Source organism: Sander lucioperca, chromosome 23 (genome assembly GCF_008315115.2).
Source record: "Sander lucioperca isolate FBNREF2018 chromosome 23, SLUC_FBN_1.2, whole genome shotgun sequence".
Lineage (NCBI taxonomy): Eukaryota > Metazoa > Chordata > Actinopteri > Perciformes > Percidae > Sander > Sander lucioperca.
Window position 1 is genome coordinate 11316057 of NC_050195.1, and position 24872 is coordinate 11340928.

General features: G+C 39.6%; 1 protein-coding gene across 1 annotated transcript; it reads right to left on the bottom strand.

Moving 5' to 3' along the window:
- Nucleotides 1-668: 668 nt before the first annotated feature.
- cip2a (cellular inhibitor of PP2A) lies at nucleotides 669-23213 on the bottom strand. Its single transcript, XM_031285232.2, has 22 exons — nucleotides 23007-23213; nucleotides 22660-22762; nucleotides 22306-22453; nucleotides 19989-20101; nucleotides 19163-19257; nucleotides 18988-19084; nucleotides 17345-17467; nucleotides 15737-15882; nucleotides 15548-15623; nucleotides 14364-14603; nucleotides 13987-14149; nucleotides 13088-13235; nucleotides 11154-11253; nucleotides 10917-11035; nucleotides 9389-9557; nucleotides 8964-9038; nucleotides 8099-8209; nucleotides 6647-6843; nucleotides 4676-4789; nucleotides 4446-4528; nucleotides 2716-2855; nucleotides 669-1110 (listed from the first exon to the last, which is right to left on the bottom strand). The coding sequence occupies exons 2-22, from the start codon at nucleotides 22759-22761 to the stop codon at nucleotides 964-966; spliced, it is 2706 nt and encodes a 901-aa protein (XP_031141092.1). The 5' UTR covers nucleotide 22762; nucleotides 23007-23213; the 3' UTR covers nucleotides 669-963.
- Nucleotides 23214-24872: the final 1659 nt, after the last annotated feature.

Below are 24872 nucleotides of genomic sequence, written 5' to 3' on the forward strand. Positions count from 1 at the left end.
CTGGGCGCCATTGGATAGTCCTTCAACCAATCAGAGCGATGATCCGGGTGACATAGCAGCGACAGCAGCATCAACGGGTTGCTGCGCTTCGGTGGCCGTCATGTTGAATGTAAACAAGAAGCTGCTTGCCGTCGCTGTGCTATCATCATCGTGTAAAGCCCTCCTCAACGGCTGTGATTGGTGCCTCGATTTGAAAAAATTGGAAATGGGCTTGAATGGGCTCTTGGCCAGACGGACTTGCAGAGCAAATCTCAAATTTGCCAGAAGTTCGTCAGGGTTTTCCCAGGCTAGCTCAACAGCATTTTTTTTACTAAATGGGTAAACTGTTCACAAACCTACCGCCCCATCTAATCCACTGAATGTAAAACAAATCTAACATCACATATTACTGATTATGTTACGTTATAGTAAATAAACGCTTTAAAACTCCTGGATATTCCAGAACCAGTAAAAGGCCGATCGATCGCATGCGTTACAGTTAAGAAAGCGATTTAAAAACTTTTTAGGAGTTCTGTAGTTTTAAACCAAAGCAGATCCATGTCATGTATTTGAGATCAAAGCAAAGTTTAATTTAAGTCATTAAAAAAAAAAATTTCAACTGTAAAAAAATGAAGCTAAAACAACATATGGGATTAAACAGATGTATTTTAAAGAATGACTAACTCCAGTTTGCATGTAACCTACACAAGTTTAATTTAATATTAAATTAAATCAGCTCAGACTCACTATCAAACACACACACACACACACACACATACATTTATCTGGACTTAGGAATCCAGTACGAATACAGATCCATCATTTATTTACCAAACAATAAAAACACATACAAAGATTACAATATGACTTTAAAATTCAAGTTTAGTCAATAAATTTAAAAAAAAAAAAAAAATTAATATCATCGTCCATTTTTTAAAAATCTATGATTTTCGTTCGTCACTCATCTGCATCGCTGAGCGTTCCTCAGAGCGACAGGTTGACGTCGCTCTTCAACTTGCCGCTGCTGAGGCTGTGGATCATGGCGATCATCGAGGAGTGTTTGTTCAGCTCGTCCTCCTTCTGCTTCAGCTTCGTCTCCAGCTGACTCTTCTGCAGCTCCAGGGACGACGCCTGGGAAACAGGAAACAGAGGAGCTTTAAATCTCTACAGCTCTGAGTCAAGATAGGATTCATCGGAGTAGTTTTACCTGACATGGTGAACATCTGACATTACAGATTTCATATCCTAACAAACCTTGTGTCCTTTAAGTCCCAACATTGTTTGACATGCAGATAAAAGAAAATTAAAACCTTTTTCTTATCATTGTCTTGGTTTTTTGTAACTTACTTTACATTATTTTACAGTACTGGAGGTTTTTCTGTCTTATTGTTTTCTTTCTTTAGACATTCTTATTTACATATTTTAACTTCTTAGTTTGTTTTACTTCACACTCTTATACTGCTTCTCTGTGTTATTTTCTTTGTTTTAGTATTCAGTGAGTTTAGTGAGTCAGTTTTGATGTATAAAAACTGAATTTATTTGTCTTGCGTCAAAGCAAACTAAACGTTCGCTAATTTGAACCAACTATGTTTGATGAAATGTATTCAAACTTTGCAGTGTTTTTTTCTTCTTCTTTGGTGTTATGTTTATTCAGGCAACAACATGTATTTGACAGTTTGATGGGAACAAATAACAGACTCATAAAGCCTGAAAATATGAGCTACAAACCTTGTTTAAAGGTCCTATGACATGCTGCTTTTTGGATGCTTTTATATAGACCTTAGTGGTCCCTTAATACTGTATCTGAAGTCTCTTTTATATAGACCTTAGTGGTCCCCTAATACTGTATCTGAAGTCTCTTTTATATAGGCCTTAGTGGTCCCCTAATACTGTATCTGAAGTCTCTTTTATATAGACCTTAGTGGTCCCCTAATACTGTATCTGAAGTCTCTTTTATATAGACCTTAGTGGTCCCCTAATACTGTATCTGAAGTCTCTTTCATATAGACCTTAGTGGTCCCCTAATACTGTATCTGAAGTCTCTTTTATATAGACCTTAGTGGTCCCCTAATACTGTATCTGAAGTATCTTTTATATAGACCTTAGTGGTCCCCTAATACTGTATCTGAAGTCTCTTTCCCGAAATTCAGCCTTGGTGCAGAATTACAGCCACTACGAGCCAGTGACACAATGAGCTTTCCTTAGGATGTACCATTTCTGTGTCTGTAGCTTTAAATGCTTTTGAGGAGGGGGGGGGGCAAGATGGAGAGTGGGGGTGTGGCCTTGACCAACTGTCACTTTGCTTGTTTGAAAGCCATGATGTCTCTCTCTCTCATGGGTGGGCCAAATTCTCTGGGCGGGCAAAGCAGAGAAAGAGGAGGTAACCTTTCCCCTTATGACGTCATAAAGGGAAGATTCCAGATCGGTCCATCTGAGCTTTCATTTTCTCAAAGACAGAGCAGGATACCCAGGGCTCGGTTTAGACCTATCGCCATTTCTAGCCATAGGCAGGCTAGGGGAACTCATATTAATGTTAAAAAACCTCATAAAGTGAAATTGTCATGCCATGGGACCTTTAAGAGTGCGTTAGGGAAAAGAACAGAATCTAAACCAAATACAGGAAAACCCTGTAACACACTAATAAATGGACATAGATATCAGTTGAAGTTATGAACTGTAGGTGGGACCAGAACTTCTGATACACCATTTAATGTTTTCAAATGTAGTCTTCATCACCTTGATGCTGGCATCCTTCCTGGCCTGCTCGGTCTTGTTCAGCTCCTTCCTCAAAACATCCACAGTCTCCTCCAGTTCTCTCCTCTCTTGATCCTTCTCCTTCACCTTCTCCTCCTCGGCACGCAGTTCCCCGCGCAGACCTGACGGGAACGAGACAAAGTATTTAGTGAAGCAAGATTAGAGTAGGCCAGGAATTGAGGTCCCAGGATTTCTTCCCTAAATCTCCACCTGTTTCCTGGGAAAATACCTGCAGGAACACAGTATTTTTAGCGTTCTGCAACAAAGACACATTCTCCACAATACAACCTCTGTGTGAAAGCTATAGTCTGACCTTTGTTATTGAAATAGTTATTTCGGTCATATAACAGGATCAACAAAAGCCCAATCTTGTGTGGCTTTAATTAGTGAAGGAGCGCACACACGGACCTCTCAAAAATTGCAAAAGCTTTCATATATGTTGACCTTTGTCTCTTTATTTTTTTTTTCAGATTCCCAGTTTAACAGAGATATAACTTGTAACACAGCAGCAGTCCTCAGGATGAGTCCAGCAGAGTGGTCCGGACATTTTTTTTTATTTTCAGCAGAAAATCAGACAATCTGTGTTTTATTTTTCCACCATGAAGGACGTCTACTGCCTTCTGAAGCAGCTGTTCTAATACCAAAACTAAACACCCTTATGAATATGCAAGAAAAACATCTCAATGTTAGAATACTCATTATACATTTTATATATTGTCTGCAGCTCTGAGGTAAAAATCTAATTGTGTTCATGGTGACAAATTCAGAGAAAAGAGAGATATATTCCTAGGAGGTAATCATTTTAAAGTGCTCATATTATGCTCATTTTCATTTAGAGGTTATACCAGCAAGGTTTATATGGTTACATTTTCAAAAAACACCATATTCTGTTGTACTGCACATTGCTGCAGCTCCTCTTTTCACCCTGTGTGTTGAGCTCTCTGTTTTAGCTACAGAGTGAGACCTCTCACTGCTGTTCCATCTTTGTTGGGAGTCGCACATGCTCAGTAGCTAGGTAAGGACTACTAGCCAGTCAGAAGCAGAGTATGAGGGCGTGCCCTGACAGTACCTAGGTAAGGACTACTAGCCAGTCAGAAGCAGAGTATGAGGGCGTGCCCTCACAGTAGCTAGGTAAGGACTACTAGCCAGTCAGAAGCAGAGTATGAGGGCGTGCCCTGACAGTACCTAGGTAAGGACTACTAGCCAGTCAGAAGCAGAGTATGAGGGCGTGCCCTGACAGTACCTAGGTAAGGACTACTAGCCAGTCAGAAGCAGAGTATGAGGGCGTGCCATGCTAGCAGCTAGGCGAGCATTATAACGTGTGTTCCAAAGTGACCACGTTTGTCTCTGAAGTAAAGGCTGGACTACAATAGAGCTGTTTGGAGCAGTTTGTGAACAGTGTTTTCTGTTGGAGATGGTAAGTCCCTTTGGGGTGGACTTTGGGCTTTTTCACTTTGTAAACCTATAACATGCACAAAAAAAGATATATAACACAATAAAGGAAAGGGAAAAGCCAAAAAGCACAATATAGCATAATATTTAAAATGACCAGAAAACATAACGTTAGCTAACATTGAATCAGTCATGCAATTTCAACGACAGCAGATAAAAATGAACCAACACACTAAATGAATGCCAGAAGCTCTACAACATTAACGACAGCTCTGCACACGCAGATTTCACAAGCTGACTGATGCTGACGTCCGACCAACCTGTGATGTCGCTGTTCTTCTGCTGTAGATCTGAACGGAGGGATCTGATCTCCTCCTCTCTCTCCTCCAACACCGACACCATCCTGAGAAACACACGGACACAGTTTAAAGAAGGTTCTGTTACCTGAACCTTTCATTGCAACTGATGACTGAAGTGTCAAACGTTTGCTTCCTGCGGTATTTATGCAAGAGAGAAAAGCAGAGATAAGATTCAGATGTGTGTGGATTACTTTTCGTGCTGCAGTTGTAGTGCTTCATGGTTCTTCCTCAGAGTGTCGTTCTGTTTGGTGAGCGAGATGTGAGCCGTCTGCAGCTCCTTCAGCAGCCGCTCGCTCTCATTGAACCTGCAGAGATCGACCTGTTACACACTGTATGACTGTATCGCTGTAAACCTGCACACACGGTGCTGAAGCCTTAAAGTGCCCATATTATGAAAAAATCACTTTTTCTGGGATTTGGGGTGTTATGTTGTGTCTCTGGTGCTTCCACACACATGCAAACTTAGAAAAAAATCCATCCATGCTGTTTAGAGTGAGATACGGTTTCTGAATGTGTCCTGCCTTCAGTCTCTGGGTGAGCTGTTCAAAATCGGCATGGCTTGTGACGTCACAAACCGAAACGAGCAGGCTAACCGCAACCATTAGCTCGTAGCGTTAGCATGCTAACGCTAATGCTAACGCTAGCATAGTAACGCTAGCATGCTACCTCGTTCTCAGTAGCAAAGCACTGCTACAACACACACAAGTTCACCATAATCTACAAAAGAACTACTTACATGTGCGCCCTCATTTAGAAGTCTCCCAGCTAATCCTGCCTTGTAACTGACCGAAGTTGTAGAAACAGCCTTTCTTTTACTGTCTATGGAGCTAGCTAGCTGACATGATCTACATCTGAGCTACTGGGCATGTGCAGTGCAATCAAAGATAGTACAGAAGAAGAAGAAAAGAGGTCTCACTCTGTAGCTAAAACAGAGACCAGCTGAAAAGAGGATCTGCAGCAGTGAGAGAGAGCACTGCAGTACAACACAAATATGGTGTTTTTTGAAAATTAAACCATGTAAACCTATTCTGGTACAACCTTAAAATACAATTATGAACCTGAAAATGAGCATAATATGGCTGTTTTAAGGCTGTTTTATAGTTCTGCGTAAAATCTAGGCCGTTGCTATGTGCGTAGGTACGTGGAGACACGAACCTACGCCGTAGTCTGACGTGCACATCTCAAAAGATTTTCAAAGAGTTTCGCGATTGACCCTCCGGAAACCACACACCCCCTAGCGTTCTGGTGGTGAAATGCACCGCGATGCAAAGAAACGCGTTCAACCTCGACGTAGAACTCCGAAGGGGTCACAGCGCCGTAGGAGCGGCTGCGTAGCTACGGCGTGGAGTTGACGCAGAAGCATAAAACAGCCTTTAGGGTGCCTACTTTCAGTAGGGCTGTCCCCTCTTAGTCATTTCGACCAATCTGTGCGTTAGGTCTTAAACGACAGATTTCTTCAGTCGATTAGTCATTTTTATATCCTTTTTCATGCTGAATGACATATTGAAGAAACTTATGAGCACATCTGTGATAAAAACAAGATTTAAAGTGATTGTTTGTGGAGAAACAAATTTTTTACAGATCTGTCGATTAAATCAACTCATCGATTAGTCGACAAAACCATTTGAGTGTTAGTCAAATAAGAATTTCTTTACTCAAGGACAGCTCTACATTTCAGAGTTTGTATTCACCAAATTAAATTTAAGACTTTAAAAAAAAACAAAAAAAAACATAAAAAGCAATTTCATACCTTTTTCAAGGTTTAATGCTCAAGAATGACCGAGTATGGACGATAATGACTAAAATTATTTATTAAGAGAATGAATTTTTTAATATCTATATCACACTTATTTTTTCAGTACTTCCCAGCTGTAGATGTAACCGTTATTCCTAGTAATCTAATTAATCAATTAATGTGACCTGGATCCAGATAAGTAGTAGAAAATTGATAGATGGATTAACCAATTTCAAAAAAAAACTAAAGATTTTGCTAAAATCAACAGACCTTTATCAATTCAATTTAAGACATTCTCTAATACTTTCTGAGGCCTTTTTTTGAAGGAGCTGAATTCCGAGGTTTTGTTTGTTTTTCAAGACCTGCAGAAACACAGGATGTATATGAATCTGTTGTGTGTTTCTTGTATCTATATCCTGCCTCTGACCTGTTGAGCAGGCTGTTGTAGGCTCCTTTCAGGGCCTGGTGTTCCTCTGAGTCCTGCTGCAGCCGGGCGTTGTGCTGCAGCAGCTCCTCCATGTCGGCCTTAGAGCGCTCCACCTCCAGCACCTGGCTGCTCAGCTCGCCCTGCAAATCCTCACGACGACGCTCCGCCTCCTTTAGCAGGCAGCCCAGCTTACAGGCCTGCAGGTAAAGAAACAGAGAGAGAATAATAAATCATAGGCTGGGGAGGGTGAGCCTGGCTTGACTCTACCAGCCCTGTTTTTTATGTTAGAAAAAACAAAATAGTATTAAAGTGCCCATATTATGCTCATTTTCAGGTTCATAATTGTATTTAGAGGTTGTACCAGAATAGGTTTAATTTTCAAAAAACACCATATTTTTGTTGTACTGCACATTGCTGCAGCTCCTCTTTTCACCCTGCGTGTTGAGCTCTCTGTTTTAGCTACAGAGTGATACCTCTCACTTCTATCCCATCTTTGTTGGGAGTCACACATGCACAGTAGCTAGGTAAGGACTACTAGCTAGAAGCTAACGCTGCTAGCGGTTAGCCACCTCGTTCTCAATGGCAAAACACTGCTACCACACTATAGAATTACTTACATGTCCCTCATCTGTAGGAAGTCCACGCAAAGTTGGAAGAGCACCGTCGTTTAGAAGAAGTCTCCTGGCTAATCCTGCCTTGTACTGACTGAAGTTGGAGAAACAGCTAACTGATGTGGTATTAGCTAAAGTGGTTAGCACACACCAAATGTTTCGGCCGATGACGTAGACGGCCCTGCTGATTTTGAACAGCTCACCCGGAGACTGAAGGCAGGACACATTCAGAAACCGTATCTCACTCAAAACAGCATGGATGTTTTTTTCCGAAGTTTGTATGCGTGTGGAAGCACCAGAGACACAAAATAACACAGAAAAAGTGAATTTTTCATAATATGGGCACTTTACTGTAATAAGATAATTCTGAGCATGTAATGGCTAAGTTTGTAGCATATTCCAGCCACAGCCTAGGGTGAAATCGGAGGCCTTTACTGCATACCAAATTCTTTATTTTGATATAAAAATATTTCAAATAAAATTGTGATACAACCTTAATACCGAAACATTTTTGATTTTCTTGATTTATCTTTTTGTCTATAAAATGTTTGAAAATTATAACAAATATCAGTTTTCTAAAGTTTTTAAATGTTTTGTCAGTCAAAAACCCAAAAGACAGTTTACAATCATATACATCTAAGAGGCTGGTAACAGTAAATGCTTCACCTTTTTTGCTTGACAAGCGTCTCAAATAATTAAAACTCCTAAAGTTGTCTGTTACCAGCACCTTAGTGTTTAGCTAAAATAGTAGGAAAAGAATAACTTCAGCCATATCACTGGAGCCCTAAGAGTGTGTGTGTGTGTGTGTGTGTGTGTGTGTGTGTGTGTGTGTGTGTGTTACCTCAGCCTCAGCTTGAGCTCGCTGGAAGCGGTACTGAGCGATGAGACGGTCGGCCTGAGAGAGAGCCAGAGCCTTCGCATCCAACAAGTCCTGCAGACGACTCTCCTTAGACTGACGGAGAGACCCAAAGACACATTACTGTTAAAAGAAAGCAGAGCTAAAAACATGTTTAACTGATTGATCCACAACTGTAATAACTCTAAAATCAATCTCAATGTTTGTGCACCGGCAGTAGTAGAAGCTTTAACAAAAAACCCTCCAGGATGAGAGATAATGCTCTACTCTAAAAATACAGTGTGATGGTCAAATCTTTTTTGGTCAAAGTTCAAAATTACTAGACACTCAGAAACCCTCCTACAATCCAGTGCCTCTACCCTGCAACTCTTCCCTTTGTGAATCCTATAACGTTCCGTTTTTGTTGACACTGTGTTAAAAAGGTGTTTTTGAGGCAGTTTTGTAGCAGTTTTGTGCTGGTGTTGTATGGGATTAATGTATCTAATAACTTAAGTCATTATTCATTTATTTATTATATAATTTATTATTTTATAAAATATGTTTTTGCCCCATGTTTGAACAAAAGACGATGGGGAAAAAGAAACAAAATAGAATACACTTACATTATTAGAAACACTAAATGTAATGCAATCAAATACAGCATGAGCCTCAAATGTTACCACAGATCTGAGTTCAAACAATAAACTGTTAATAAGATGAACAAAGACAGGATTTATTAGGGGGGTTAAGACACAAAGCAGGATTGTCATTTGTCCATCAATTGCTACAAACTTTGCAATACAAAAATAACAAAAATCTAGTAGTATTTGTCACAGTAAGTTCTCCTCTGTCTTCTTATAAACGTTCTTACCGCAAATGCAGAGAGCTTCTGTTCATAAACATCGATGATCTCTGACACATGCGAGTCCTTCACCTGTTCCTGCAGCTATTAACAACAAAAGGACGTCAGCGAAACATGCTTTTCACACTGGAAGCAATGACTTAATTTTAATAGTTTCACCATGTTGTTTGGCACAATGAAAATGTAGAATGTTTCTTCCAACTTTTTTTACTGTACACATCCATTTGTGCCTTAAAGCATGACTATATATGAAACTCTTATTAAAGTAAATGCATAAATACATATATTTACATTTATTTTAAACACTGTTTGCATTTAAATGATGCTTTTATACAAATGGGTTACTGACGTACAATAACTTTAAAAATAATAGCACCAATATCAACAATACAACTCAACAGTATTTTTCCCCAACACACACGTACACACTTTACCTCTAAGCCGTTCTGTATCTTGTCAACCAGACTGTGGACGCTCCTGCTGGAACCACTGGAACAGTCCAGTATGCTGAAAGGCGGGACTTCCTGCACTGCAACGCGTTTAACAGACAGCTCAGCCTCCCTCTGGCAATAGGCGTTGTTGGCAGCCATACTTTCTCCCAGACTTGAGAAAGATAGTTTGATAAATAGACAGCGGGAAACTGGCAACTACTTTGTTTCACAATGAATATTTTAATGAACCATTTCACCACCAGTAGAAGTTAATAGGTTTGTATGAATTATTTAACTTTCAAAATGCTAAATCAGTTTATTATTCATTCATTCATTCATTATTGGCCAAGTTACCGATATAATGTGCACTATAAAACTATCATCTGCCACGTTGATATGTTGAGAAAATAAGACAATGCTGCTTTTTTGGCTACTTGTTACTCATCAAAGGTTATGTCTTAATAGGAACTTGAGCTGTGAACAGTTCAAAAAGGTACTTTTTCCTTCTGACTGCTTCATTTAAAGGATTTTTAGAGACGTGAAGAGGAGAAAGTATTCTGTAACGTAAAATAATTTAAGAAAAGAAAAAAATGTATGTATGTAATTTGATTTCTTTGCTTTGAGGCCCCTCTGACCTAAAGTTACTAGAGGGTAATCAATACACACAGCGCCCTCATACCGGTTTTCCACCAGGCGCGTCTGCGCTGCGTTCCGGAGGCGCTGCAGGCCCCGTGAGCAATCGCAGCCATTCAAGTCAAAGCTTGATATTCCACCACCGTCCCAGAAGCGTGCGTGAAGCGGCTCTCCGCTCCGCTAAAGATATACGCCCGGTCTATTTTCACGCGAGCAGCAGGGGCGTCAGTCTGCCAAGGGAACTTTATCAGGATGCAAAGTATCCTGGATCCATGAAATAACTAAAAGTCTGCCTGCCTCTATGGGAATTTAACATAGGGGTGTACTTACTTATTCCCCCTGTATTTTAAGGAAGAACATTTATTTATTTACGATACATTATTCATTCACAAAGAAAATTGGTGTCCTTAAAGATTGGATTTTTCCTCATTTTGTAAATTAAAGGTCAATTTCCAAAAGATGATTTTTTTATTCCTCTTTTTAGTCAACTTTAGCATGGGTTCATAAACTTATGAGCACCACTGTACATCTTGGAGGTGGAAAAACATAATACGGCACAACAAATCTTTTTTATCAGGACGCCGGAAAAGAGAAAACATGGAGTTTAACTAAAGGAGTGCTTGGAGTGAAAGGTAGATAATAGCTTAATAAACACGTGATTGTTCTGTAAAGTACTTGTAGAGGCAATCAAATCTGTGAGTCAGCAGGTAAGACACTCCGCTTCTGAGACGGAGAACAGAACAAAACAGAAACGCAGCACAGATGCGCCCAGTGGAAAATGGCTGTTAGTCATGTTGTGAAAGTGCCAACAGATGCATGTGTTTTTGGAGATTGGCTGGCGATTAGCGAGATGTTTTTATACAGTATATAAACATGTTGTTTCCTGCATGTGACTCACACCAGAGAGGGGAAGTCTGGGAGAGGTGTGGCTTCAAACAACAGAGAGAGTCCCGTCTGCACACGCTCTCTGTGTTGGGACGTCAGGGCCAGCGAGAGGGGGGTCACTATCCTCTGGTCCTGAGAGATCAAATAAAGACAGAGAGAGGATAAGAGGTCACGGAGAAAACAACGGAACAGGACAGAAAGGAAAGAGATGAAGCACAGTGGGTGAAAGAGGTGATGAGAGTGTGTGTACCTGTAACATCCTGTAGAAGCTGGTCTCCATGTCCTTCACCTGTTGTCTCAGTTTGCTCATTAACTCCAGAGTCGTCAGCAGAGCTTCTGCACACACCTGACTGAAACACACAACTCTAACTCGTTTGTACCAATGCTGCAATGGTGGTAGAAGTATTGAGATATTTTACTTAAGTAAAAAGAGCAATACCAAAGGATATAAATACTACATTACAAGTAAAAGTCATGCATTCAAAGTATGTTTAAGTTGAAAGTATTTTCAGCAAAATTAACTTAATGTAACACTTACAAAGCCCATTTGCCTCCATAATGAGTATTTTAGTTTAAGTACTTTATTATACTATTCGATTATTATTCCTGGTAAAATAACACATGCCACCTTTCTCCCCTGAAAACTGTACAATTCATTTTCTACAATACACCCTTATTAATGACTATTGCAACTCGTGGTGTTGCATGGTGATTTTCATTATAGATTAGTTAGTTAATTGATAAAAAAAAATGTGGATCAGTGTTTCCCAAAGCCCAAGATGACGTCCTCAAATGTCTTGTTATGTCCACAACTCAAATATATTCAGTTTATTGTCACAGAAGAAGAAACTACAAATTATTCAAATTTAAGAAGCTGGTTTAATATTTTTTTTAATTAAATTTTTATAGTTCCTCTGTTCAGCATTAGTGAATGAATAGTAGGGTTGGGAACCTTTCGCATCTGAGCCAATACCAGTACCGATACCTGAAATTCAGTTCCCGGTACCCAACAGTACTTTCCCTCTGTAATTACAAAAAAATGATTTCAGTTGTAAAAATAATTCCAAACCTATTTACTTAGAACATTATGTTATTTATTTAGAATATTTTACACGGACAGAAATTAAACAAAAATAAAACCCCTCTCTCTCTCCTCCCAAACCCGTCCCTACAACCTATTAAACTGAATAATTATGAATTTCTTACTCACTAACTTTTATTCTTGTATTTGTATATTATTCTATTTTAGCCTGTTTTATTTTCATCATGACCGTTTTTAATTGCTCTTCAATGTTTCATGTAAAGCACTTTGAGTTGCCTTGTTGCTGAAAGGTGCAATAAAGTTAGAAATAAAGTTGCCTTGCCTTACAACCTAAGCCGGTCAGTCAGCCCCCAGGGCACAGAAACCACTGTTGTGCCTGCTCGTCTCAGAGGAAGTGAAACGTAAAGAACAGCACTGCGACCACTTTCGGCTCGCCATTAATATCATATCACAGTGAACGGTGTCTGCGTTAAGTTTTGAAAAACTGTTACCACATTTGCAACCACTTTATCGGCATTGTCGTGACTCACTGTGAATTCTACAAAAATGCAGAGCCAACATAGTTTGCTCTGTCCGCACCTATATCATATACACTTCACACATTGACAAAACAAAGACCCGCAATCCTAACAACAAAACAAAACATAACATTTATCTAACATATAAAACAAACAAGCTCAACCTCAGTATCTTCTAGGGGTGGGAGAAAAAATCGATACAGCATAGTATCGCGATATTTTCCGTGGCAATACTGTATCGATACACAGACGCCAAGTATCCATCTTTTATGATATGTGTGTTGGTCAGTCTGTCTGCTTGACAATCCCATTTTGCAGCAATACAATTGAAGTGAGATGAACAAACAGAGAAATATATCTTTTTAGATAAAACAGATGTTGACAAAGTTCACTTTTGGGGACATCATTTGAAATTGGGAAAAATTAGAAGTTGGAAAAAAGGTAATAAATTGCAATATATCGCAGAATATTGCGCTTACTCTCAGGTACCGAAATTTGGCACCGTTTGATTTTACGTGAACCAATTCTCGGTAATACCGACGTGATTCGAACAGTACCGGTAAAAGTACAGGGTTCGGTACCCAACCCTAATGAATAGTAGCTCTAATAACAGCTCTCACTCACCTGAGATCGTTGTCAGAGCCAGGGGGATGGCAGATGAGGGGGCTGTTGCTGTGACAACAGGTGAGGAGGGATTCAACCTGCGAGAGGCAGAGCTGAGCGCTCACCTGACGGGACACCAAACATCTGGTGGAGTCCTCAGCACACAGGAGTGGAGGAGTCAAGGCTTCAATAGTGTGGATCAACGGGAATACATTTCCAGGATAAATGTCAACATTATCAGGCTTTGCCCCTCACCTTCTGCTCTGTGTGTTGCCATTCTCAAAATCCCTTCGCTACGGGAAACAACAGCAACCTATGAGCTAACAAGCTACACGCTGAAAATCACAACTTTTGAAGAAAATGTGGATAGTGCAACAAGGCAGGCCTGCTCGGTTCTTTTAGAGAATGATTGTAAAGATTTACAAAGAATATGTTTAAGGCATTTCCTCTCTAACTGGGAGGTTTTGGGACGGATTGGTGGGATTGCTGTGGACGAAATACACACGGCGATACACTGGTAAGCGCAACTGAGGTTTAACCATGTATCCAGCTAATTTAAATAGTTCATGTTACTGTGTTGTGTGAACAGTTAACTTCATTTAATATTATAAGTGGTGTTTCTTTTTTTTTTTTTGCGGGGTGCGAATGTTCCACCAAAACAAGTTCGTTCACGAGACTATTTAGCTGAGCCACCGTCGCTGCGTCTGGAGCTTAGCGCTGCTCAAGAAGATGTGGTTGGTTTAAAGAAATACAAACAACCCAGAGAGTTTTTTTTCTCCTATCCCAGAATGTATCTGGGATGTAGCCAGACCTTACTCCACAGTGTTTTAGAGATAGAGCTGGCAATGCGAGACTAAGGCTTCAAAAGCACACAGAGGTAACACACGGGTAACTGACCGGTTCAATCAGGCGAAGGATATTGAGCAGCAGGCTGGTGACGTGTGTGATGCGGTGGCAGTGTTTTCTTATGTGAGCGTCTCCCTGTGAAGGATCGAGGCCCCTCAGCAGCCCTAACAGGACGGGAAGCAACATTTCTATGAAGCTCAGCACACATTCAGACACACTCTCTGCTCCCAACGCCTCCTAGGGAGGAGAAGAGGAAAAGATTTAGGTAAACAAGGACTGCACTTTTACCTATATCTGAGATGAATGCAAGTTTAGAGGCTCACTGTAAACAAAGTGGCAGCAGTGAAAGAGGCAAATAAAGACCAAAATGGCATCAAATGTCTGGTTATAACTAATTTTTGATTGATTGATTTTTCATTTAATGATTAAATTCTTCGTGTGTGTCCCGTACCTCCAGCAGCTCATTCAGCAGCTGCAGGGCCTGGAGCGAGCAGGACTCAGCGCCATCCACAGGCGAGCTCAGCCACTGCACCAGGGCGAGCCCGGACTCGGTTTTGCGTCCGCCGTCCAGTCCGGTCCCCTGCCTGCGGCTCACTGCTCTGAGTTTGGGTGCCGCTGGTCTGAAAACCACCTCGCACAGCAGCGAACGCAGCCCTGAGACGCTGCACATGGCCAGGAGAAGCTCCAACACCTGCAAACAACACACACATCAAGATTAAATTAAAGACACCAAAAATGCTAAACTGGTAAATCAAGAAAATATTTGGCAGACTAATCAATCATGAAAATAATTTAGTTTTAGTTCTTTTTTCAATAACTCGCAATTAATAACCTTAAAAAAAAGACTACATGGGCGAGCATTCTGTCAACTTTAAGTACTAGGGTATAAATTCTTCGAGGTGCTAGGACACAATTATGTCTTTTACTTGCACTACGGGTCAGTTATCATATTCTTATGGGAGCAACACCAAGAATGGTTCATAAACTCAACCGTGAGCCACCTACCATTGTCAGCAGGGACTAATTTTTTTAAAACCTCTTGTACAAGGCGTCCTAGAGGGCTAGGCTGGCTGTGAAATAACAACAACAACCCTGATGTTTGTCCGTAGACCTTAAGATTACCCCTCCTCCACGTCTCTCCTCATATGTTCTGTCACTGCTCTACTGTCCTTTATCTAACAAAGGCAAAAAGTCCCTTTTTTACCACAAAAAAGGTCAGTAGTTACAACTGAGCACATTAAAACACATGATTTGACCACAACACATTTAACCATCAAACACAACTGACACATCAAAGATTGTTCTTGCTCGGGCTTTAACTTCAGGATATTCGGCAGCGTTGCCACAACGGACCGAATGGTTTGGCTCGCATCTGACTACAACTCTAGCACACGGCCTCAAGTCATTGTTCTAAGCCACTCCCTCTGTTTGCTGATTGGACCGCCAAAAACTTGGCTGGAGAAAACCCAAGACTATACTGCAAACCCAGATGTACGTGCTGAAGGGAAATGAAAACTGAGCGTAAGTACGTAGGAGGGCGGAGCCAGGCTATGGTTTCGGTGCATATTTGTGGGAAACATACATAAAGATATACAGTATAGAATAATATGTATGTATGTTAAATGGCGTGTGCACCTTTCCTGCAGAGTCGGGGTCTTTTGATTGCAGAAGTCCTAAAACTTGAGACACACATGCTGAGAAGTGCTGATACCTGGAAATGGAAAAGTGGTTTTACAGAGTCAAGTCACAGAGGGCCCTGAGGCAAACACTGAGGTCAAACGCTCTATGTGTGAGAAACGTAAGTGAATACGTCTGTGGTTGTACTTTGTGAGGTGATCTGCTATCTTGGGGTTCTTCAACAAATCAATCAAAAGGTCAACCGAGTATTTTCTTGTCTGAGTGCCGTTGCCGTTCACAATGATGTTGAACACAAGCTGGAAAGTCTGGTGGATGTTCTTAGCATCAAAGAGCTGCAGGAAACATACATGGACACAAAAGGAGAAGATGAATGAGTGATTGTGCTAATATTAAGCAACTTGTCCACAGAGTAATTTATTTTATTTATGCAGTAGCAGAAAGAAAAAAACTGAAGTGAAAAGGAGAACAAACAGAAAAGAGGAACGAATTGTTGCTGCACTGTTGAGATTAAAAAAAAAAACTTAAAACCAAACACTAGTATTTAATATAAATAGTTGTTCTCGGAAGTGAGTCATACATAATATTTGACTACTGGTTACTACAGGGTTGCATAGATACTGTAGATCCCAACATGCATGTTTGACAGGTCTACACTGGTAATTGACAAAGGCAATTCAGGTGCAATATTTGAAAATATATGTATATAAACTGCAAAATTGAATACTGTAATGCAAGATCCTTTTGAAATTAAGAATCGCCAGGATTACACTGTCAAAACCTTTCTTCATTTAAGGGAGAAAAAAAAAGAGGAGACAAGTTTCCACATGTATGCACTGTTAAAATAAAAAGGTGTACAATATAAAACTTAGCACAAAAAGTAAGGAAATTTGTGTTTGGTAGACTATCTCTCTGTGGTAACAATACTTTTTGGCAATAAATCTTATACCGTTGGAAACCCTGTTTAGTTCCATTTGTGGGATGAGCAGCAGAGCTGAGTATGTGGGTTGCACCCATGAAAAAATTGCCAAATCTTCTCTACCAATGCCAAATAGCTTATTCTGCCATTGACTCGTTTGGTGTTTGGTGGATTGGATGATTGATGTTTGAAGAAACAAGACATATTGGCAATTTAACAATTTATTCATTTCACAAACAGGAGCCTCAGTAGCGTGTGGAAGAACCATACACAGCCACAACAGCCTGGCACCTCCTCCTCATGCTGGTCACACACTGCTGGGGGATGGCATCCCATTCTTCAACCAGCATTTGTGGTAAGTCAGCCAACGTGGTTGTGTTGCTCACTCTGGCACAAACAGCACGCCCAAGCTGATCCCACAAGTGTTCAATGGGGTTGAGGTCAGGACTGCTGGCAGGCCGTTCCATCCTCTCCACTCCCACATTCTGGAGGTAGTCTCTGATAAACCCCGCCCTGTGGGGGCGAGCGTTGTCACCTTGGAGGATAGAGTTCGGTCCCAGACTGTGGAGATATGGGATTGCCACTGGTTGCAGAATCTCATCTCTATATCTCTCTGCATTGAGATTGCCTCCAATGATGACAAGCCTCATTTTTCCAATGAGGGAGATGCCGCCCCACACCATCACACTGGCAGAGAAGATTTGGTACATTTTTCATGGGCGAAACCCACATATTCGGCGCTGCTGCTCATCCCACAAATGGATGTTCCTTTCAAATGGGGCACCATTTGAAAGGGAACTAAACAGGCTTTCCAACAGTATAAGATTTTATTGCCAAAAAGCATTGTTACCTCGCAGCAGCGAGTGTTTCCCACCCACCTTCTCTCCAACCTTCTCATTCAGAGTGAGGCTGGCCAGGATGGACAACGTGAAGATCACCACAGTCAGACTGTTGTGAGCCAGGAAGTTAATCAGAGTACGGTAGAATCGCTTCACGTTGTCCTGCAAGAACACACAAACACATATAAATAACACACAAGATACAGTATATTTAAGTAGCCACAAGCTGATAATCTTTATGTTGTATGGATGACATGCTTGTCTGCAGTGTTGAGTCCATTGTGTTGATTTGGAAGAAAACACTTGGTGAACTGCTAAACAGGTGAATTCTGTCCTGTGTAAACCTAAAACAATGGCTGTAATGGCTGGTTAGTCTAAACTAAATGCACTAACCATGAAAAACATTTAAGACATGTTCTTGTTCAAGCTATTTTAGAGGATTTTTTTATGATTCAGATGCTTTATGATTGTTTAGGGCTGTGTCAAAAGCCTTTTTGTAGGGCATTTCTTTTTTAACTAACCATCCAATTTGGTGTCATTTAAACACAACCAGACAAAAGACCAAAGACACATTTTCCTGTCATTTACAGACAGACAGACAGACAGACAGACAGACAGACAGACAGACAGACAGACAGACAGACAGACAGACAGACAGACAGACAGACAGAGAAATTGTAGGCATCCAGTAGCTTAGACAACCATAACACAACAAACACATATATCTCACATACATAAAAATCACTCACAGAAAATTAAAGTTATAAAAATCACTCACAGAAAATTAAAGAGTTAAAAGTGCTAAGGTAGACTGTGTGCAATGGTGGTAGTGCAAAAGAGAACAGCGTAGGGATTGATCAGTGTAATAGCTTATTATGTAATATATTAACTAAGACTATGAAAAGACAAGAATGTAAACCTAATAGAATTAGAATTGCTTGACAGAAAAGAAATAACATACGTTAAGAATAATATATAACAGGGAATAAGATATAAGATGTAGATGTTATGACCAGAGTCCAGTTTGTGTAGGAGGGCTAATATAGCCTAGAAGACAGTCAGGTGTACAGCAGACAGAGATATAATAGTGGTAGGGGCTGAGAGATATTAATTTTGTGTAATAATGTCCAGCTGAAAATTAAATAAGGGGCTGCTATATTGCTATATACAGATCCCTGAAGATCCTAGACAGCCATACTGGCTTAATATCCTTTTTAGTTACAGTTAAATATACACAAATATAGATGGAAATAACAGACAAAAACAAAAACAAAGAAAATGTCCCTATTTCCTATGACGTGTAGTGAAACTGAAACTCCGCCCACCTTTTATTTCTTTTCCGACCATTTTTTTTTGTGTGCTTGTTTTTGTTTTTTTCGCTACATCTATGTCATATTTGTAAGGATACTTTTTGTTAATATTGCTTTTGTTTATGGATTAGTCAATCACACTTTCCCAGACTCCAAGGTGCCTCCTTCAAATGTCTTTTTTTTTGTCAGATCAACAGCCAAAAAATCCAGAAATATTTAAGTTACTATCACATAAGAGATCAAGTAATTGTTTCAGCTCTAGGCATATTCATTCTGTAAACCATTCTGTGACACTGTTAAAATAAAGGCTATGAAAACATTTTTTTTTCAGACAGACATCTTGTGCGAGTTACTGTATTCAGTCAGACTCACCAGAGACTTGATGTGGCTCTGCACGGAGTGGTTGTCTCGACACAAGTTGGCCATGAGGCCGAGGCACGGCATGATGATGTCCTCGTTTTGAGACTGGCTGTGAGATGCAAAGTAAAATGTGAAAAAAATACAACCTTCAGCTTCATTGAATCATACTGGGACATGTGGTTCTTACATATTGGTCATGAGAAAAGCGATGAGCTCATGGATGTAGTTTGTAGACTGGAAGACGCGAGTGTTGTAGGTCAGTTTCTGCAGCACCTGCAAACACTGAACGATACACACGAGACAACATCACAACAAATACTCTACCATTCATAGGTCGAGGTTTTTCCTGGTTCAAAATAGCTCAACCACGACCAACTGTAACTTGATATATTCTCTTTTAGAAAAATAGGGGATTTAATTTCAACATGTGCCAGGTAACATGTGCCTGCCCTTATTTTTTTATAAAAACAAATAAATATAAAATAAACAATAAAGTAGGGCTGTGCAATTAATAGAATTTTGATCGTGATTTCAATTTCTGCTCCTATCGATCGCAAAATCAATGTATTCAAGAAAAACGATTATTTTGCACATTACATTTTGAAAGTAAACTCTTATTTTGTCTTGTGTTCTGAAGGGAAATTCGAAAAGTTCAACGGGAAAAGTATTATGGGAAACTTCCCAGTTCAAGGTGTTTTCACTGTTGATTTGTTTAACTGTTTTTTTTAAGTTCAATAAATGCATTCTTTCCAAAAGTCAATGAGTAATCATGTTAAATAATCGTGATTTTTGACCAAAATAAATGTGATTATGATTTCCGTAATCGAGCAGCCCTACAATAAAGAAGCTTTGTTAACAACAAGGTAGTAAAACAATGCATATTACACAATATATTTTCATATGTAACTCAAATGTTGCCCTTTTTTTAAAAACTGTATTTAAAATGCATACTGAAATGTGCTGTACACAGAAGGGAGCGCAGTAATGCGCAGACCCACAGGTGATGGACTTACCTGCAGTACCAGGGGCTCTCCTGCTGTGGCGCTGTGGCAGTGGATGACAGACGCCAGGGTGCTGGTGAGGTTATAGCTGCTGTTAAGAATCTCCCGACTGTCATCATCACAGGCTGAGGGGGGGCCACAGGTGGGGAGAAAGACAAAGATTTTGTTTCAGAAAAAGATGGCAGTTCAGTTTTCTGTTCAGGAGTCACACACTCACTGGCCTGTTAATAAATTAAAGCATAGCAGTGATCTTTCTAGAGAGCCATTATACTAGAGGTGCAACGATGAATCGATTAATCGATTAGTTGTCAACTATTAAATTAATCGCCAACTATTTTGATAATCGATTAATCGTTTGAGTCATTTTTTTATTAAAAAAAATAAGATTTCTCTGATTCCAGCTCGTTAAATGTGAATATCTTCTAGTTTCTTCTCTCCTCTGTGACAGTAAACTGAATATATATGATTGGTGGACAAAACAAGACATTTGAGGACGTCCTCTTAGTCTTTGGGAAACACTGATCCACATTTTTCACCATGTTTTGACATTTTTATAGATCAAACAACTAATTCATTAATTGAGAAAACAATCGACAGATTAATCGACTATGAAAATAATCGTTAGTTGCAGCCCTACGTTATACTAGGAGAATAAGAAACGTGTTAACATACTTCAAGGTAAAACCCACAACTGTAATTGATGATGGTGATTTAGTGACAATATATGCATTTGTTTTTCATCAATTCTATTCTCATGTAGTATTATTTAATAGTATTTCTCCGCTGAACTGCTGACGTTAAAAACATCATAGACATACCTGTTGTGAATCTGTTACATTCAATTCTGTAAAAACTCTGAACAAAGCCTCTCTCATCTGTATTAATTTGTATCATACATTTGTATCATAAATTGTTACACCGTTCACTATTCTGAAGATCTGTGTGAACCAACCTTGAATCAATCCTCTTTCCTCTAGTCTCTTTCTTATCTACTCTCACGTCATCTAAGTGAATGAAGTGATTGTTCCGATGGCCTTGTGTGTCTCATTAAACCTTTAGAGTATTGTGAACTGAACACTGCCATGTGTCGCTTTGTTCTCCGAGTGCTCGTAACGCTTTCAGAATCGACTCACAGAGGTCAAGCCAGCAGATCAGGGGTCTTCAAAAGTTCTTTTAAGCCAAGTAAGTAATTAAATAAATAAAGTGCAGTGCTATTTCTTGAGAAGACTCAAAGGTATGAGTGTGGAGGAGTTCATTAGTCTGACCGCGTACGGGTAGAAGCTGTTCTTCAGCCTGGTGGTCCTTGCCTGGATGCTACGCAGCCTTCTGCCTGAGGGGAGGTGGGAAAACAGTCCCTGTGCAGGGTGGAATAGAGTCTCTCATCTCTTATACAATATATGTAGTACTGCTCCATCTCTCTTTCAGTTAAGGACCCCTTAACGACAAATTTGCGTTCTAATCCGGTCCTGGAACCGGGTTTCGGTACCCAACCCTACCCGAGTTCTTATTTCGTTCTCCCCATCCATGTTGTGAGAATGACAAATAAAGTATCTATCTAAAATGAAGTTGCATATTAAACTGGGCCTACAATAACATGTAGGGCAGCCTAAATCCTTTACATATACCTTTTTTGCATAGAATACTAAGATATTAAAATAGCCTAATAATTGTTGGCATGATTGTATAAGTCATCTTTTAACGTTAAATATACATATGACATATTGAATCCTTAGGATTTGCTGTATCTGTGGATCTTAGTGGCTACCTTATCTATAGGCCAGTTAACCTATTATCAGTGGGGATTTGTATTTGCTAATATGTTGGATTCATTTTAGGACTTTTTAATTTTTGAAAAAACATAATAATTTGGAGGACCCCCCCTGCATTGACTCTGAGGACCCCCTAGGGGTCCCAGACCCCCTGTTGAAGATCTCTGCAGTAGATGATAGGATACGAACCACAAAACAATCGTGATCAGACTTTCATAACAATAACCTCAAAGCAAAGTGAAGATACAATGCTTTTGATGGACCAGCTGATTTGATGGTTTTACTAGCAGCAGTGAGATGTGTGAGATCGTATTGTTGTGCATCTGAAACTTATAATCTGTGTCAGGAACATTTCCCAAAAGCTTACTAAGTGACATGCTATCAAATTGCCAAGACATAAAGTTGCCCCTGGCTCTGAGAGAGAGAGAGAGAGAGAGAGAGAGAGAGAGAGAGAGAGAGAGAGAGAGAGAGAGAGAGAGAGAGAGAGAGAGAGAGAGAGAGAGAGAGAGAGGGGCTGGTTATGTGCATGAATTGTGGTGTGTGAAATATGTAGCATGTACCCAGTTTTGCCAGCAGGGAGATGATGGAGCCTGTCAGGGTCTGGTTGGTGTTTGGGTTTCCAGCCAGCTCCACCAGCCCACTCACACACTCCCGGGGAAGAACCTGGCCTGAGGACAGCAGCTGGTCACATTTAAGGCCTGAGACCTCCTGCAAATACACACAACATGTACCACAACATTGTAGGCACATTTATCCACATAGGTGTAAACTACTTTCCACAGGGATGACGTGCATACAAACATTCAGTAAAGCTACAACATTCAGCTTCATCTCGCCACCACTACCTGTGCCCTTGGCATGGTTGTAGTGTTGTAATGTAAGTTAACGTTATGTCTGTCATGGAGGGACCTTACCTCCACTTGTTTCTGTAGCTGCGCTGCGTTTTGCGCTGTCCTGCCGTCTCTGTACTGCTGGACAGCCAGCAACAGAGACTTCAAAGACGTAGCCATGTCCATCCTGTAGAGCAAAACTATTCTAGTGAGACAACACATTAGCTCGAAACATCTATTCTTTTAACGTTTTCGCCGTCCATCTTGAACCTTTAAGATGCTAACGCTAGCTAACAAGCCTACCTTACAGTTTCATAACAACAGCACTTACTTAACTAATTTAAAAGTGGCTTAACATTTTTGACCAGTGCTTATATATTTCAAACGATGACATTACATATGTGTGTGCTTGTTTGCGTGTAGCAGACTACCTGTGGAGCGTTTTCTTCCCCAAGAAACATCAACAAAAAAAACAGCTAACTTCCTCCTCCCGCTTCGAGCTTTGAACTGGACCGGACCATGTGTGAGAAAGGGGGGGGGAGCCAGGTTAAATCTACATTGATAAAGCTTATATTGATTTGTGAATAATATAAACCAATACATTATATCACTGACGTTATGCTTTTAAATGAAACAACATGAATACACGTCTGATGTAAGTCCTTTTTTTACACATTAAGCGAACTACAAATGCATTACTCCCTTTCGAATGTCTTGGGCGAGGCCACGCGAGAGTCACGTAACGTAAGGGGGCGGAGCAGGAACCAGCCGTTGCAGATACAATAAAATAAAGTAAAATTAAATTAAAAAATAATTAAATATAATATAAAAAAATATATATATATATATATATATATATATATATTAAAAAAAAAACTTTTAGGAAAATATAATAATATAAAAGATTTTTAATGATTTCATTATCAGTTTGATTTATATGTTCCGGTAACATGATTAAATCAAGTAAGATCAGTCCGAATTTAAAAGTTGTGTCCGATATGTCTGATTTGCAAAGTAAAAAAAAAAAAAAAATGTCTGATTTGCAAAGTTGTATCAGTTATTGGTGAAGTTTTTTTTTTTAATGTAGACTCATTTAGGCTTAATTTGCTTGACCACAGAATAATGTAATCCAATCCAAGAGCCCCGTAATTAAAAGTTTGATAGACTATTCAGTTTTATTTCTAATTTTTTAGTTGTCCATTCTATCTCCAAACATGAAGCAAGCTAAATATTAGATGCAGTCCAGTAGAACAACACCAGAAGTTATGGACTTGAAAGTTAAATCAGTCAGTTTGACTCAAAAATGTAACATTATAAATTTCACAAGAATACATTTATTGTAGGGCTGTTGTTTACTTGTGTTGGATTGTATTTTGTTGCATTTTGTAACTGCTGGTAACTATGTGGGATACAAATTCCATGTGTTAGAGGCAAATACCACATTTCAAGAAAATGTACCAAATACCACATTTCAAGAAAATGTGGTATTTGGTCAGTTTTCTGTCTGTTGAAACATAAAAAACATGAAGAAACGCTTTTGTTAAGGTTGCCTAAAATGAGTTTATGAAAGAATTGTGACCAAGATATTTAGTTAATAAAAACTACTTAGTAAAGCCACAAGTTCCCTTATATATATAAGGTTCCTTACAGCAGCAAAAAGAACCATACCTAGAAGTTCATAAGCCTGATTCTCCTAAACAGCATCAATGGTTTGATGTCATACATGATTGACTTGTGTGTTAGATTTGAGGAAAAATTTGTACGCAAAGAGATAGCAGAAGTGGACACTTTACTTAGACAAAACATAAGGACCCTGGCTCACAGCTTGTACTCATTTGAGGATAAGGCAGCTACTTGTAATGTGCATATTTTTTGTCATTTGATTTCTCACAGGCTTTGTTTTTCTTTTTTATTATGACTTTATTTACACTTGTAAATTTACATGACCGTGTGCAGTTGTGATATCCTGAAAATCCAATAAAAACGAATGAAAAAAAATATATATTTGGCATGTCTGTGCTTCAGTCTCGTTCCCTTTTATGATTTTTTTCTGGCATTTTGCCTTTATTAGATGTGTTGCAACAGAGATGCCAGACAGGAAACAGAGAGGTGTGACATGCAGCAAAGGTCCTGGTATGCATCTTAACCATTAAACACAATTTATTCGTACTTTTTAGCTAATATAAACCCCCATGTCGATATATCTGGGATAAGCTATTGGCAAATAATATCGGTCTGCTATCAGTCGGCCCGTACATCTCCAACAAAATGTAACATATCAACGACCACATGCATTT